The sequence below is a fragment of the Pezoporus occidentalis genome, unplaced genomic scaffold (assembly GCF_034315485.1).
Source record: "Pezoporus occidentalis ecotype Australia unplaced genomic scaffold, CSIRO_AGI_Poc_V1 ctg252, whole genome shotgun sequence".
NCBI lineage: Eukaryota > Metazoa > Chordata > Aves > Psittaciformes > Psittacidae > Pezoporus > Pezoporus occidentalis.
Genome location: NW_026914416.1, coordinates 442,948 through 461,535, shown reverse-complemented (window position 1 = coordinate 461,535; position 18,588 = coordinate 442,948). Strand labels below are relative to the sequence as shown.

The window sequence follows — 18,588 nt, the reverse complement described above, 5'->3', positions numbered from 1 at the left end:
TTGAGTAACTAGGAATTACCATTTCATTAATAATTAGCTGGGGAAAGGGAGAGTGTGTGTATATATATATATTCTGTATATATAATGATCAGGTATACTTCTTAGGATATCATAGTAAAGACATAGGTCTCATAGAAAAGTGAACTTCAGTGAATTAATACATTTTCAGGTGAACTTTCAATGAATTTAGTCAAGCTACAATTCTGGAGCCCCAAAGTAATCGTAAACATTGCAGGTATAAAACAAAAGTAAATTTTTTTCATCCTTTTCACTTTGAACAAAACACATTTAGTTTCTTAGACCTCAGTGCAATGTGAAGGATTTTTCCTCAGAGACAAAGTATGCATTTGACAGCCATCATTTTTTTCTTGTTTTCCATAAATATTTGGACAATGCAATTATATTGCTTCAACACTGAACAGAACTTAACTTTTATTTTACATGTAGAAGAATGCACACTGAGACAAGGGGGCACAAAATCACAAAATGGAATATAGAAACCTTTAGAATTAGTTTTAAGTAATGTTAAGTTTGATGGCTTTGTAGCAGTAACAATGGAAAATTACTGAGGTGCATGATACATAGAAAAAACAATAGAGTACAGCTAGAGAACATACTGAGAATTCTCACAAGATAAATCGTTATAGTTGTGACATAGCTTAAGAAAAACAGTCTAAAAGAACAGGACACCGGGATAAGGAGTATCTGGGAACCACAGGTGTCCAGGATGGGTTGCAGTTAAACTAACTGGTAAGTAGGAGGATAGGAGGATTATTATATCCCTGGTGCTAACGAACCAATTAAACTGGTATGAGCATCTACTGGGCATGCTTCAAAGGCTGCCAGAAGTGATGAAGATTGTTGGAAGAAGTAAACGACCCTCAGAGACCACCACCACAATTCTGTACGCATGCAGGGAACTTTCTGGAAAATTATGTAATCCATACGTAGCCTCATGAATGTGCATGTATGCCCAGTGTCTATAAAAGGATGGCTTGTGTGGCAATTGAGGGACACACATGTTAGAAGGAGCTATCCCCCATGTCTCCCGGTGCTGCAATAAAGAATACCTGCTTGTCAGCTTGAAAACTTTGTTGGCAAGTTTGTTCCTGGAGTTTTCTCCGAATCAACACATCATTTTTTCTCTTTTCAGTATCCAACTGAAAACTTCTAACACACACCTAATGCCATTCTTTTTCTGCCATACTGAAAAATTTAAGAGTAAGAGAAGTAAGTTTTTCAGACTTGAAAACATAGATCACTCTTTTGGTCACTTAAATGCACAGTCTTATCTGCCAGTATGTTTGCTTAATATCCCAGCAGTTGGGGAGGAGGAAAGAAAATGAACTGTCAAGACTCAAGTGTTTGAGATGAAGGAAAACAATACTCTCACCATTGCTAAATGCTTAGATTACATAGATTTTGCTTTCAAAGAACGATTACTTAAAAAATTGGTGAAACCCAAATAACTTATTGCCTCACACACAACTACAATTTGTATTCACCAGGGAGGTTGTGAAGGCTCCATCCCTGGCAGTGTTCAAGACCAAGTTGGACGAGGCCTTGGGTGATATGATTTTGCGTAAGGTGTCCCTGCCCACTGCAGGAGGGTTGGAACTAAATGATCTTAAGGTCCTTTCCAACCCTAACGATTCTATGATTCTATGATTCTTTTCCTTTTTCTGTTTCACAGCATAGAGAACAAAAGAGGGTTAAAAAACACAACAGAAACAAAACTATATTTTTTTCTGTATTATGAGGTGAATCGTTTCCTGATATCTTACTTTATTTGTCCATTTCTACCCCATAGAACTATATTTATTATATGATAGACCTCTGCAACTCAACACCATTCCTATTACTGAGGAGCCTAAAATATCACAATTTCTTCCAGCTCGAGTATCTCATGCATCCTAGCTTTTATAAATACCAGCCATGCTAATGGGAGCTGAAGCTAAATTGCTTTCCTTTGCGTTTCCAAGACAATGAGTGCTGTCACAGAGTTTATGTAGTGGGCATCAGCTGAGGGGTAAATTTACCTCAGTATTAGTATCCATCCCTGTCTGCACACTTACAGAGAATACTTACAGGAACATATCAACATTTGAGGGTGCTATAGTTCAGAGAATCAGAATCGACAAGTTTAAAAAGATAATCAATTCCAATCTTTACCCCAGGACTACCAAGTCTGCTACTAACCATGTCAGTAAGGGCCTCACTTTCAAGACCACTGAAAATAGTTACATGAATTCACATGTGCGAATGCCGGAGAGGAAAACAATTAGATGGAAGACTGAAAGGCTGACTCCTAATTTGCAGTTGGCACAGCACCCAGAGATGAGCAGGATGCAAAAGAGTGGATTTTCTGAGCTAGCAATCACAATGACTCCCCAGAGGCCCCAAGTCTCAACCCATCTCAGACAAAGAGACTGGTATGGAGAGCAGTATGTGTTGGAGGCGGATTCCTTCAATTCCCTCAGGATCTGAAAGGATTGTATCTTAAAGCTACAGTTTGACCTTAAAAGTCAGATGCTGAGATCATACAAATTGAAACTCTGAAGTATGGTAAAATCTTGAGTCTTCTTGCTAGATCCAAAGTATACATAGAGGCAAGCCCTGCTCACCTGTGTGCATCAACTAAGTCAACAATGCTATTAATTTAATGTCGATCCTTCCACTTGTACAGCTGTAATTTTCTCAGAAGATTCAAATGCCAAAATCCTGGGATGAACAGATGTTTAGTGAACCCTCTGCTTTGGATTTAATGGTCAGAGGTTTTGCTGTGTAAATTTGGATGTCCATAGAAGCAGCCACTTGAGAAACACAAAGTATCTTCACACTGAAAGGCCTACTACATTATATTTCATTGCGTGTTCTGTATATGCAACATTTATCGCAAAGATATTATCTATTTTTCTTATCATAAAGCCAGAGTTGTTACTTACTCCTGCTCTCCCTGAACTCAAAAGTCCAAAGATAGTGATCAAATTTCCTACAAGAAATGGGTTTTTCATCTTGTGTGTGTGTTTGGGTGTAGCATTAGAGAGTTATATCTTATCAGCCACATCACCTGTCACCCTGTCTTCCTGATTTCAATGTATTTTGAGTGTGATTTAATGGGTTAATACTCCTTCTTTTAATCCTTCTCCAGCAGTCTTCTCCTAGCCCCCAGACACAACCTGTCCTCCTTTATGAAGTCAGACTTTCAAGTAGGCAACTGATACTTGCAAACAACTCAACCTTGATCAATTACTCATGGATCTTTTTACTACATTTGTTTTGCTCACTCTATTTTAAAATATCATATTAAACCACTTCATTAGATGGAGTACAATATTTGTAAGTGCTGGTTGGTTGGGGGGTGTTGGTGTTTTGCTGTTGTTGTTTGTTTTTTTAAACACGCTGTCCTTGTTTAACCTCTTCTAGCTCAGATACCAAAATATCAGCATCTTCAGAATTGGCCCTCAACTAGTTCTGATTACACAAGAAACAGCAGGACTGCCTTCAGTTTCCATTTCTTTTGTATCTACTCAAAACTCAATGCTAAACACTACTTACATATTTTTAACTTGTCCCCCACATATTGACTGAGCTTTAACTACATTTACTTGCTTTTCTTACAGGCACAATTTTTTTGTAGTTCATTTGTAACTGTGCTATCACGTGTTCTCAGAAATCACTGTCATACAAAGGTGCCTGCTTCATTCTAGGCCAGACTTCTAAGAGATGAACAATAGGTGAGTATCTGCACAACAGGTCAAAAATGATTCTTTATTCCCCTGATGCCTGAAGAATTCAACACTGACACATAGGTAATATCCAACCCTGGTCATCATATCAAAGAAGGTAAGGAAGAAAAGAGTGATCAAGTAACACTGAGAGAATTCCCTGAGAATGAGGTTTCTTTGTGGTCAGAAACTTAGTCAGCGATCTAAATGGAAATTTAGCCAAAAATACATGAAAGAATGATTTAACAGTAGGCAATAAAGCTACAGTAAAGATGTTTGGAAACATCTCATTCAGGCGCAGCTCCAGAAACAGGAAGCTTGACACATTGTGGAATTGTGTCCAAAACAGGGGAAAGATATTTGAGCAGCCAACTGCAGGAGAAATGAGAAGAAACACTGCAGTTTATATTAATCAGTTTGTTCTGAGGCACTAGATTTGAAAAAAAGACAATAACTTGGAAAGAAGCAAGATACAATTAAGATTAGGAAAAAGAAATAGGATCACTAAAAGTTGGCCAAAACATCACAACACTAAGAAATGAAAAGTACTCTCCATTTATCAACAATGGTGAAGGGAACATAGAAACACAATGTGTTAAGAGCATAGGAGACCCATATGGGATTAACTCCTCTTTATGTAATGCATATATTGATAATAAAGTATTTTTCAAATGTTTTACACTTCTCAGGAAACTGGAATTACACTGAAATACTTGGTGTTTGCTGGTTTGAGAAGCGTTCTTCTAGTATGCAAACAGGGCAGCAAGAATACAAAACTTTATGCTCTAATGCACAACACTGCTTCCTTTACAAAAAAGGGTAAAGAAGCATATAACAACACTGCAGAGAAAGTACTCAAATAAATAAATTTATCAACATAATTATATAATTAGAGTATTCACTGTGAAGACAATAGCTTATGAAAACATTCTCACTTTTAGAAGGAAAGACCATAAGGAGCTAAATAATTTAATTACAACTTTTGTTAGAAATAGACATGTCTTGATACTATGAAGCATCATTGAAGTCCTAGAAATCCAAGATACAGGTCACTGCTCCTTGATGGCATTAGTTGTAATTAAAGTGGTTTATCAAAAGTAACATAAAATTTAAAAATCAGATCAGATGAATCAAGCAATCAATAGAGAGCAATGCAATTAATGAAGCTAGCCTTTTCTGTATGTAAAATGAAAAATTTTTTAAAATAATGTAATTTTTAAATGATCACTGATGCAATATTGCATCTAGGAAGTCTATACACATTTTGCTCAAGACATGTAAACCTGACTGTGGAAAAGAAGCAAGTTAGCAGAATACAAGAAAAAAAGGATGTCTAGAGAGAAATTAAAGCTTTTAAAATATTATTGTTTGGAGATCTGTTTTTGGTTTGTTTTTTTTTCCTCTTCTTTTAAAGCATAAATTGAGTAGAACTTTATAAAAGTACCCTCAAAATGCAAACTAAAGTTTCATTCTAAGGTTTTCTTTTGGTGGCCTCAGTACAGCACCAATACGTATGTCAGTATGCAAAAGTGCTGATATACTCTATATGGGACATTAAATTGTTTAAACTGGGCAATAAAGACTAGTGATGACACCATACCAAAGAATTACCATGTGAATTTACATTTGTGATTCACATTAAGTGTTTTCTTAACTTGTATGGCCAGGTCAATTGTGTTTCATCTCAGTAATCCCATGTCCTGCTTTTCTGTTAAAAATTAATTGTTGAAGTACTGTGGAAATACTACGGCATACAAATTCTAATAATAAAGATTTTTTTTTGTTTTTTTAGGAAACAAGGAAAGCTTAGAAAACTTGAAAATTCTGACAGATTATACACATCTTGAGGATAATTTTAAAAAATTACTGAAAAACTAAATGAAGGAAAACATGAATGAAGCACTCAGTATTCTTAGACATAGTTAGCTATTATTGAGCACTGAAACTTTAAGTTGTTCCATTAAAGACGGTGTTTACATACAGACTTCAAGTATTACCTCACCTTAATCCACACCAAGGGAATCTGTGAATCTTATTTACTCTTGCCTTCTCATAGGTGGGATGTAACGGGGAAGGCATATTTACCCCACTTACACTACTAAGTATTTCTCAGGAAAGACTTTTCTTTTTTCTTAAGTTGGAAATTCTTAAGATTCTATTCCTGCTAAACTAGCATTTCATCTACTGAAACTAGTATACTCAATGACATAAGCTCTGTGGCAAGAGGAACAGCCTACAATGAGGTATATGTTACTTTCTTTCATAGCAGATAAAGCTATGCCTTCTAGGCTATGAGAGAGAAATCACCACAAAATATTTATTGTGAGAAAAATATGTACTAACACAGTACTAACAATCACTGGAATACTTTCTAATATTATACCTTTGTAAAAGACACTTCAGACCAAGTCTATATTTTTTAGAAAGTCTACAGTAAGCACAAATTCCAAATGGGAGCAGGACTTCAATGGGGTAGACATGAGTCTCAAAATTGCAATAATCTACTGGATTGCTTATTCTAGTACACCATCACTAGAGGCTCTCATCTTAACAGGTCAACAGGACAGTCAACTACACCACACTGACTTTTTCTGATAATCTGTTGCATATTTATATAGTAGAAATAATTTTTTTTTGCATTTGGTGAACCACATGAAAGTCTTACTGAGTTGAATTATGCTCACTGGAAACTACATTCTTGTGCTCTCTTGTCCAGATACTGCTGGGATCCTTGCTGGCTACAGACACCTCAAGATTTAAATGGAAGTATCTACCTCTTGCTGCATCTTCATTTTTTGTTAACAGTAGTTCCTGAAATTCTTAGAATTGGTGATTCAGCAGATCAAAATTGCTTAAAGATATAAATGAACTTTACACTTGGAGCAGAATTGCTAGTAAATCACAGGGCATTCATGACATTCTGAATAAGCATGGAATAAACAATATTATTAGCTGGAGACTAAATAGCTTCTAAGTAGTTGAATAGTCTCTAAATACAGACCTGGATGTTTGGATCAAGTATTACCAGCATGCAGATATAACCCACATCTTACGCTATGCAACACAAATGAACAGCATCCATGACAGCAAAGGTCTTACTCTAGCAAAACACAAATTTAGAGACTGTTCTTGTACTTAATGTTAACTATGTGTTTAACTGTTATTTGGATCAGGGCCTATCTTTATGGAGAGAATAAATTAATATGAAGCCTGAACCAGCTTTTACCCTCAGGAGAATAAATCTGACCATCTGAAGACCTTGAAAACGTATTTGTGTGGTAAGTGCTTGAAGAATAAATTCCTGTTTCCTGCAATATCAAGATAGTATTTCCCATATGTGTTTATTGGATGACTCCTCTTTGGGTACCTGCTGTAGGAGTTGAATATGAATCATTTTTATTCAGCATTAAAAATCTTCAAAAATGCTATCAATTTCACCATATATAGACTCATAGAATAATTAGGGTTGGAAAGGACCTTAAGATCATCTAGTTCCACCCCTCCTGCCATGGGCAGGGACACCTCACACTAAACCATGCCATCCAAGGCTTCATCGAGCCTGGCCTTGAACACTGCCAGGGATGGAGCATTCACAACCTCCCTGGGCAACCCATTCCAGTACCTCACCTAAAAGCCTTGCAAATATGTCTGATTCTGTATGTGACTCTGAAGACCTCTTATTTAGTTAGGGTAACAGCAAAGGAATAATTACAGTGGCATGTTTCCAATAAAAGAAGAATCTGGAGTGCAGTGACAGAAAGCATTGGCTATATGTGGTCATACAGTGATTGATGCCAAGGCTAAAGTAGCACTAAACATGAAAGGAAGTGATTGAGAATACCTTTCCTCTGCATGTGTAAAATAAAATTGTTTTTGTAAAACTCTGGTTTTGTCTGAATAAAAGTGAGAAGAAAATTCCCAGGCAGAGCTATGCAAAAAACGATTTTGCACAATCTTTTTCATACAATCAGAGGAAAAACCCTTTTTGTGCAATTTTTGCAAAAAACCCCACAAAACAAACCTCCCAGAAGCTGTTACCGTTTTGTGTTAAATGCTTGCATACAAGTAATAGCTCTTTCTTTTTTAGATTTGTACTTGGACCCCATAAGTAATGTAAAGGGAAAAAACAAGTGTTTACCATGATTCTATTTCTAAGAATGCAGCATTGTTCTTATTCCTCAAAAATAAAGAATGTACCTAATGTCCCTCCAGCTAGTTAGATTATTGGTCTCCCATCTCACAAAAATAATTATGAAGAGACAGATTTCAAACATAAACCAATGTTCATAAATGAGCAAAAGTCCTCATCTTTTGTTCACGCTGTAAAAGATGCATATAGATTTGTGATTCATATATATTAACTAAATCTAACCAAGAGATCAAAAAAATGGATAAATCAATATACTTCAATTTGCTATAATGCAGTCTCATGACTCCATCTGCATAGCACATGGTGTTCAACTGGAAAAAAGAAAACCCCCACAGCTCCTATTAACCCTCCCTTCACTTCTAGTAAAGGTAGATTAAGGGGCAGAAAACTGTAGTAACAGGCTCTGCCTCACAAAAACAGAGGCTAAGATAAAATAGCTCTAATTTGCGTATTTCTGAGAAAGCATCTGTCTGCATATGGTTATTGTCTGATATATCATTAAGTTTACTGGAAGCACAGCCAACTTTCTGTGTTTGCAAACTCTGCAATTATTTTTACCTAAAAAAATAATATCTCTGAATATTAACTGACATTTTAGCAAAACAAAATCAAAAATCATTAAGAGAAAACTACAAAATAAACATCAAAAGAAATAGAAAAGTAATTTCTTTTTTTATTATGCATGAACTGCAAAAATGAAATACAAGTATATACTGTACCTTGGTTTACCTGTAAGGGACACACACCTGACAAAAGGCAATCTTCACATCCAGAGTAGGTTCACCACAATAATACAAGAAATGGCGGCTCATAAATACCTGCAATTAAAAAAAAGTAGACATAGAAATCTTGTATGTCTGCTGATGTGCAAGTACAGTGCAGCTGTATCCATATTTAGATTACAAAACTAAACTGAGTTGCTACCCAGCTTGTGAAGAGCAGAAATCAGCTACAACATTGACCTGTAAATAGACTCTAAATTCTAGTCGGTGGTCATCAAGGTTTTGGCCTCAACTATGACCTGGTAAATCTCCAAAATTTTACAGTAACTGATGTCATTACCTCTAAGTTTATTATGTCACTTGTATTTCTACATCAACAAAAATAAAATTCAGGTCAATAATGTTCTAAACGATGTGGGAAAGAAACAAGTCTTCAGTTGGCAATTATCACAAAAGTTATAGGAATAGAAAGACTAATTATATCATGTATAAATTCATGGCACTACCACTTTATGAATATTATATGTAGTTCCGGGTCTCATCATAACATCTTACAAATAGAAGTTACAGAAAAGGGTGATAAGAAATGTTCAAAGCATATTCAAATTCATTACACGAAACAACTGCACAGACAGAATTTTGTTTTTAGCCTAGAAAATTGCTGTTTGAGTGGAGATATGCTAGAGATCCATAAAATGAGCGTAATACTGAAAAGTTAAAAGGAAAACACTGTCCCCTGATGTTGTTTTTTTGTTTGTTTTTGTGGTTTGTTTGGTTTGGGTTGTTTGCTTGTTTCTTTGTTTAATTTATTTATTTTAATTAAAAGAAGTTTGTGGCAACGAACTAAGTTCTCAAACAGCAGATTCAGAATCAGCAGCAGGAGAGAGTTCTTCATACACTGTTTCACCACACTGCAAAACTCCCTGCCTAGCACTCTTGTGGATGTCAGAGGTCAATGTAAGTCCTAGTATGATGCAGCAAATTCACATAATAAGGAATCTGCTGAAGGCTATTAACCTCAAAAATATCATCCCTGACTCAAGACAAGTCTGAGCCACAGTCTGCCACTATATGCTCACCCTATTTTTAAGATTCTGTCCAGTCTAGCCATACACTAGACTAGACAGGCCTCTGTGTGTACCCTATTACAGCTGTTTTAAATTAATTCCATAGCACTACATTCAGCTCTAACCAATCCTTTCCTAACTGCAGTCTAGCATGGGACATCCACAAAAATACCCCATAGTAATGTAATGCTCTCAGGTTGAAATAAGACTTTGGAGCACACTGATTTTTCTGCAGAGCTCAAAAAGCCCCCTAAGACAGACAAACAAACAAACAAACAAACATTAAAAGTTTTAACAGCACAAATGAAAAAACCAGCAACTTTTATGTAAAAAGAGACAAATAATATAGACAAATTTTAGAACATACATGTTTTTATTTTAAATATAAGCTCATTGTAAGGACTTATAAAGCAAAGAAATGCAGCCATCACTCCATTGAGATATGGCCATGATCCTCAAACACCACGTGTGTCATTACAGCACGTTGCTTCAATAGGAACAGTTAACTAACTTCTGGTGTAAATATAAGGAAGAGAAGACTTAATTTGGAGTAACTTTATCTCACACAAGCTCATTGTGACTTAAGAAACTAAGGAAGTATTCACGAATACTTGCATCATGTGTTCCCACATGTGTTTAATTTTTAATGAATGAGTGAATAATCCTGTTATGAAAGCAAGTGTATGACCTTGTTTTGCATCATGTTACAGTGTCTGAGACTGCTGCCTCATTGCCCAGTGAGTCACTACCGGAGCCTCACATTCCACAGAGGGTTTATATTAAAACGAGAGGGAGAAAGAAAGATATAAGAAGAGCTTTTAACATTAGTCATATTGCCAGAGTTTTCTGGAAAGGCAGCGGATAATTATACTCTCACACTGCCAGTATATGTACTATGAAATCCTATTGGTTGGATGAATTGTATTACTATAATAATAACTGGAGTGTCGTTAGTTATAACATACCACGTTCAAGACAGAGTCTAATAATGGAAGGTGAAGAAAGGAAGGGAAGGGAACTGGGGAAATTTGATTCTTCAGTGAATTTGCTGTGAGGATCTATTGAGAAGACATTTTGTATTGCATACGCATTTCTAGTCGTACACGGTGCCTCAGCTTTCCACAGGAGTGACTGTCACTGTTAATAGTCACCCTGGGGCAGAGCAGTAGACTGGTGAATTTTATGAACTGGAATACATTTTCCACTTTATTATGTTGTCCTTGTATGCAGTTACTGCTTAAAAAATAATAGAAGTATGATATGTTTTAACAGCCCAGATCAATACTCATATTCCTCTGTGCATAAGATATATCAAATGAATCGCTAGACAGCTGAGATACGCCAATTGTACAGCAGGAATCAGGATAACTTTCTGTAGTGCAGAGGTCTGTGTATAGCCAGAATGTGTATACCCAGGGAAAACTGATTTCGTGTTTACATAATGTGTGTCTTCATATAGTGAAATCATATGAGATTCTCTTCAGTGACCTGTAAGTAAATACACATGTACGTAACTTTTAATTTCTTCACACAGAAAACACATTCACGTTCAACTGTGTAAATACGCTTGATCATATCTCCTCTGGTGGTAGCTGACACCATGCCAGTAGAGACTTTGATAGTGTCGGTGTAAACAGCATAAAGAACTGGTTTGATGATAATTGTGTCAAAACATAAAGCAGTTATATAAAAAAAGAAACTGGTAACAAACAGCCTCATTCACTAGGGAACTGAGCTTTAGGTGAAAGCATAAGTATCTACTATTTCTTTACTTCTGATGCTTTATCTTTTCACACTTGAGCAAAATGACTCAGGGTGGGAAGAACTGCAGGAACAGAACAACAAAACACCTCATAATAACCCAGGCTGACATCCAGCTGTGAAGCCAAAAGTTGCAGTAGCATCACAGAGACAAAACCTGTCAAGGAAACACCAACACCACTACTGGATCTCAAATTTTCATCACAATCAAGGCATCTGTATGCCAGAACCTGTAAAAACATACAAGTCTCAGCAGTAAATATATGATCTCCTTTCAGGCAAGATACTAGAAGGCAATGAAGTAGAAGAAAGTAGACATGCAGGCAAGAATAAGAAAATCCTGAAAATCCTCTGAGCTTCCAGTGGAACAGCCCCAAAAGAACTGCTGCCTGGGACTACGAAGATAACAAGGGGCTTGTCCTCTACCTGACCTGCTGCTTTGCCATCCTCTTCTTCACTCCATTCCTTCTCCTTATCAAGAGCTACTCTTCCAAAGAGAATATGGGCTAATGACATGACTCAATTTCAAGCATGAACTTCCGCTTCCCCTCAGTGCTGCTATGAAATCTGCCTTTTCTGGGGAAGGACTGTTTATTTTTAATGATGTTTATCTTTCTCTCTAGGGATCAGCGGGATTATCTCATTATTAGTCAAACAGCTTTTTGAAGACTGAAAGGATTAAATCAATACTATCAGTATAATTACTGAGAGCAGAGAGGGAACTGTGCAATGACAGTAGACAAAACAGACTGGAAAACCAATAGTAACTGTAGTTCTCAATTACAGCCTCTGGCAGTAAAACTTTCTGCTTGTCCTTGAATTCTTTCCTCACCCTCAAATCTCTAGCCAGTGAATGTCCAAGCAATTTGGCAGGCAGTCTCTTAGCCTAGGAAGCCTTGTTTTCCCTTCCAAACTGGCCTACTGTTCACATCATTGGCTTCTGCTTTGTAAGTGGAAAGCCTGTGCTTGCGTTAGGCCCATAGATGTAAACACTGAGCCTAAGGGCCCTGAACTGTTGCTGTGCTTGTCTGAGGAGAGTCTCAGCACTTGCACCCACCGTGTTGCCTCTGAGCTGCTTCTCTGGCTGACACTTAACAAACTTTTGTCTGGAAAAAGCATCACAGTTACTTTCTTTTCAGAAAATACTTCCAGGATGGTTTCTCATCCCCATATCTCCTAATCAACAAGCACGCCCAGTAGACATTGCTGTGGCCTGTCAAAGAATATTAAAGCTTTTTTTGTAACAATTTTGAAGACAAAAATGGAGCCTCAGGAAAGTTCCATATAACTCTGAATGAAGAGATGCAAAGGAGCGAGCTGCCCTGCTGTGATACTACTTTCTTCATCACAGCCTAGACAAGCAGGACTCTTTACCTCACCCCACAGCAAAATCATCTATGTCAAATACACTGATTCAGGGTTGAAGCAAGGTTGTTGATGAGAAAAGCTGCAGTAGCTGTTAGACATGTATTTAAACTGGTGTTGCTGCTGTTGAAATGAATCAATTCCCAAACTACCTGCAGTGCTGTTCTCCTCCCACACTCCTGCAGCTCTACTCTGTCTGAGGGTTGTTTACATGTCCTATAGCAAAATGAATTGCAATCCTTCAAATCCTAATGTGAAAAACAACCCTGTGAAAAAAACATATAATAAAAAGCATGAGTTCCAATTTAAACAGAAATCAAACAGCAGCTGAAAGTACTGTAGGCAGAGCTGCTTGTATCTAAAACATCACTGAACTGGCAAGGTGTGACTGCACACTGGAAGGTTTTAACAGATTCACAGGACATCCTCCAGTAATATGCTATTATCTATTCCCAGGCCCACCAACTGTGATAATCTCAATAATAAGGGGAAACTATACATATTTGTATTAAGAGCCAAATCTAGCATTTCTGCTTATTTGATTATTACCATCTGAATACATCACATGTGCACAATGGGTATAGTGAATGTGTTCCCTATCTTCACAGGGCAGATAGGCAGATAGTTCTACACTTGTGCTACAAATGGCTAATTAAACTATTTACTGCTGCATTATTCTATTTCACTCATGAACAGAAGGATTCACAGCATGAAAAAAAAATTAAATAGGACAATCATTTAAAGTTTTAAGAAATTTATCGTGTCCCACTTCAGTGAGAGGGGGTCACTTATCAATTCAGCTGTCACTTGAAAACCTTCTTGAAAAACATTAATGTTCAAAGATTAACATTTATGAATTATTAATGCTTCCTGCTTTCAGAAAGTGTTTGAATCATTTTATGCATTTCCAGTGCTTGAATTCCTCTCTCAATCTGAAAAAATATATTCTCATCACATTATCAGTTCCCTGAAGCTTTGAGTAGTCTTAAACTCCTGTAATTTTTGTCCCATTACTGAAATTTGGCTGTTCTGCTCTTTATAAACAAGGAGAACCATACAGAAGTTACAGTATATTGTCATCATAATGGATATTTCCATTTAGCATATTTGTATTCTGAATGTAATGAAGTCACATAGTGTGAGAAAACATACCAGGAGAGAATGGTAGTTTCTGACCCCCAGGCTGATACAGAATTTTATACATGGGCTCTGTCTTTAACATGCTGGATTGACGGGCTGCAATTTCCCCACATTTTTCCTATAATTGTTGCCTTATGTTTGGGATATATATGTCCAAATATCCTATCAAATCGGCCTTCAAAGACCAGACATGCTGGTTTATCAGCAATTTTCATAAAACTTTATTAATTTATTATTTTGTTTTTCACATCTAATTTAGAACACTGTAACAGCAGGGCATTGTCAATATCAGCTTCAATGAGACTCACTGCTCGGCAAAAGCTTCAAGACTTAGCAGAGGATAAATATGAACTGAAATTTGCAAGTGGATTAGTAGTAGACAAGGAGAGTGCTTGTACTGATAAAAAAGTGTTTTTTTCTGTTGTGGCTGTGCTGTCATTTTAATTATTCTTGGAGTAGCTGGGGAAAGGAAGAGTGTGAACAGAGTAATTACTAAGGTTAAATCCCAGCAGAAATAGATCATGTTCCACCGGGATGAGAAGTGATGGCATGTAAAAATTTACAAGAATCATGAAAGCAACTCTAAAACAGAACTGCTGGAAAAGAGTGGTAAAGAAAGAATTTAGGAATAGCAATGAAAAGGCTTTCAGATGAAGACATGTGAATGGGGAAAGAACATACACACTGAAAAGACAGAATTGATAAGCAGGATTTCCTAATGATTACAGCACACATGCAGAAGGCAGGAACAAACGAGCTCTAAGTCTGGCCTTGCTACCAGCTCCCCATGTATTCTTAAGTCAATTATTCTAAGTCAGATTTCCACACTTGACAATACCTGGTTTAAACCACCAAGTTATAATAGTCCAAGGTATCACACACCTAGGTATTACTTTTACAAACAGGTATTATCAGAGAAAGAACCTGCTCCTGTGAGGTGTTGTGACAGATTAATCAGTCAGTATATGATGACCTTGTCATAATTTCTCATACCATCTTTTCATGTGTGGCTGAATAACCTCCATTCTCTGGTGCAAATTCAAAGAGAAAATAAAATGTAGCCACCTTCTAGAGGCATTAAATTAGGCTTCTCAGAAGCAGCTCTGAATTTTCATAGGATGAACCTCCAGTGGTAAGTATGCAAGACCATAGGTACTACTATCACAAAAAAAATTGAAGAAAACCAAACTGCAAAGAGCTCAGGACAATAAAACCCTTACTACTTGCCTACCATAAGATAACTACATTTACCACAATGGTTAAAGCAAAAGGTGGGTTTTTTTGGCTGCATTTTGACAAATCAAAGGCAGAAAATTGAGGTAAGCACCTCAACACAGTTGAGTGAAACATTCTGCCCTTTCAGAAAATGGTTTTCCTCTATTTAGAAAAAAATATTAAAAAAATAAAACCAAAAAAAACACACCAAAAAAAAACCAAAACCAAAAAAACACAACAGCAGCAACAAAACCCAAAACAAAATACACACAATAAAAAGCTGTTCTTTAGATAAAAGTCAGTGGTACAACTGTTTGAAGACATACAATGAACCACACCGAAACTATTTTTAATACACTCCCAAGTAACAGCACAACCTCCAAATGTAATTCAAATTCAGTTAAATTTGCCTTCAACACAGATGGCTCTGGCACTGTATGACTGGTGAAAATTACATATATTCTATAGAATACATAGAGAAAAATACTCAGTTACAGTCTGCACCAAGCAATGTCAAAAAAAAAAAAAAAGTTTTGAATAAATGAAATTTTCTAAGCCCAGAGAGTTTGGAATTAATTTCTAATATGTTGATGTGTATGCTATTGAATCGCATTCTTAATATGCTGCTCTGTTGTGCAAGTTAACCACCCCATTAATGAAGGACGCATGTAAAAAGGATGACTACCTAGTCAAAAGTAAAATTCTAACTTCAGAAGAAACGTATGAAAGGCCAGGGCACTTAGATCCAGATAAAAATCCTGTTTCATGATACCTTCATTTTCTGGCACTATGGTAGAAAGCAATTTCTATGACAGTTTCATTCAATTTAGAGGAAAAAAATATGGCTTTGGTGACTTAAGAGGAAAAATTATGCAAACAAAATAATAATTAGCCATGATTTTGCATATTTAATAAAAAATTATGTTATGCTTTACCGATGCTTATCTTTCCTATATCAAAGTTTGCATGGTGGAAACACTAAAACTTTTTAGGACTATGGAATAATTTGCTCAACAGACACATGTAATTATCATCATAAATTTGAAGGACCTGCACAACTGGCCACTGAATTCTAAAGCTGGCCAATTTACACTTCACAATTATTCAGGAACAGAATCACAGAATCACTCACACTGGAAGGGGCCTCGGGAAATGTATTACCCAGCCTCTCTGCTCAAAGCAAGGACAGCTGCATCAGTTGTTTGCAAAGTTAGGATGCTCAATTCCTGCTTTGGTTTGTATTTATACACTAATACAATAGCTACATGACTAAAAACACTATTACTCTAAAAAATTCTAAGAGGCTTACTTCTAGAGTAAGACCCTGTGGCCGTGAACAGATTATGCTGTAAATTCCGCAGTTACAAACCAGCTTATTTCTCAAACAACTAAAATCCAGATTCCTTCCCTTCTGAAAAAGCTTTTCCCCTCCTAAGCACTAACATTTCTAAATTTCAATTATTGTGATATCAAAAACCCTATTAGAAGTACTCATCTCAGGGATGCAAACAGGCTTTATTGCAAAATCACTGCAAGCTGTTAATATCAAATGTCAGTTGCATCTTGTTTGAGAAAACACAGAAAATACTCTGTGGGTTGTGATGACTGAAAATCTAAACACTTGAAGAATAAAGTCTTAATGAGTAAGAAGAGGCCCTGTGTTTCTGATGATCAATAATTGAATCTGATATGATGTGAGACCAGAAAGAACTGCTGCTGGACTATATCCATTTATCTATGCTGCTATTGTTTAGAACAGAGAGCAGAGTAGAGGGGCAGGATCACCTCCTTCGACCTGATGGTCATGTTCCTTTTGATGCAGCCCAGCATACGGTTGGCTTTCTGGGCTGCGAGCGTACACTGCTGGCTCATGTTCATTTCCTCCTCGACCAACACCCCCAAGTCCTTCCCCGCAGGGCTGCTTTGAACCTCTTCCCTGCCCAACCTGCAACTGTGCCTGGGATTGCTCTTACCCAGGTGTAGGACCTTGCACTTGGCATGGTTAAACTTCGTAAGGTTGTCATCAGCCCACCTCACAAGCGTGTCAAGGTCCTCTGGATGGCATTCCTTCCCTCCAGCGTACCAACTGAACAGCACAGCTTAATGTCATACACTGATGCTCCAATTGCTATGTTCTACTAATTTTTCCCTTTTCCAAATAGGCCCTTCTCCATAAATGCCTCAGATTCAGCATGAAGTTCTTACATTAATCAAGCCCTCAACTACACAAAAATCGAAGCACAGCACCCTACGCTTTAACTGATACCCAACTTCTTCATGCGTGACACACAATTTTCAAAAAACTTAGCTTACTATGTTTAGCAGCTAGACCAAAAATAAACCAAAAAGGAAATAAAACTATCCATTACTAAAAGAAACATTAATGGCAATTATATATCCAATCAATACAATTCAAGTTCTAGTGTCTGACGAAACAATGAAAGAACTATTTAAAGAAAGCATATCTACTGCTGCCAAGTGGTGTTGCTGCAACAGTGTAATTTGCTTTCCTATAAGAAAGTCAGAAATACAGTGGCTGATTAATACAAAGATACAGAATCATGAAGGTTATTGTTTGTTAGCTGTTACACAAAGCACAAACTAGAACATTAGAAACAGAATTTACAGTTTTGTGAACTCAGACTGGACAGGTAAGAAGCAATTAAAATAAAGTCACATTCCTGTCAGGCTTTTGTATACAAGTTAAACAAGGAATGGTGCATTAGAACTCAAAGGCTAACTGGCACAAGAAAGTAATTTGTTTGTTTGTTTTTCTGTGTTCTGTAGCATTGGAACAAAGTGACTTTGATAAAGTCAGAGGGTGGGAATTTGAGACTGTAAGTAGAAACACTTCTTTATGTACATTTCCTTTTAGATTAAGGAACTGATTCAGGGCCCTCCTGTTTGAGGCATACTGTGCAGGTAATGTCCTATATGGTTATTTACAGATTCTTATACTGTGAATCTTCTGTGAGAGACCATTAGAAGCAGATACAAGCCAGACAGCCAGAGCACTCCCCTGTTCTGGCTTCGCTGCAGCAGAAACTTTGCATCTCTGTTGTATGTACTGCAGCAGCCTTTTCAAGGTTTTTTTCTCCACCATTTCAGATAATTTATTTAGACTCACTCTCTGATTCAGTGTTCTTCCATTTTTTATAGGCTGTCATGGATTCAGTAAAGGAACAGAACAAGAGATAACAGGCAGAAGTGTTGAACTTGTTGAATCCTATGGCCAGACTCCATTAGTTTTGTATGCTGGCTCACTTCAAATATCACCCCACAAAACACTGACCCTTCACAGGGACCAGCAGTTTATCCCAATGGGCAAGAACTTTATAGAGCTGGGATGTAGCACACAGAACTGTACATTAAAATAATCCTAACTTTGATTCTTTTCCCAAGTGTGAAAAAGCCAGCAGGAATCATACATGCCAAATTTA

General features: G+C 36.9%; 1 protein-coding gene across 7 annotated transcripts in view; it reads right to left on the bottom strand.

The window, feature by feature from the left end:
* Positions 1-18,588, bottom strand: part of MAPK10 (mitogen-activated protein kinase 10) — a 145,579-nt gene that overhangs the window by 66,328 nt on the left and 60,663 nt on the right. For 6 of the 7 annotated variants that reach the window (XM_062623431.1, XM_062623437.1, XM_062623430.1 and 3 more), the window contains one exon: positions 8,625-8,696. In XM_062623431.1, coding sequence (XP_062479415.1) covers positions 8,625-8,690 — 66 coding nt within the window. In that variant the 5' untranslated portion in view covers positions 8,691-8,696. Of the gene's footprint in view, positions 1-8,597; positions 8,697-18,588 lie in introns of all 7 variants that reach the window. The other variant, XM_062623436.1, reaches the window with a different exon arrangement.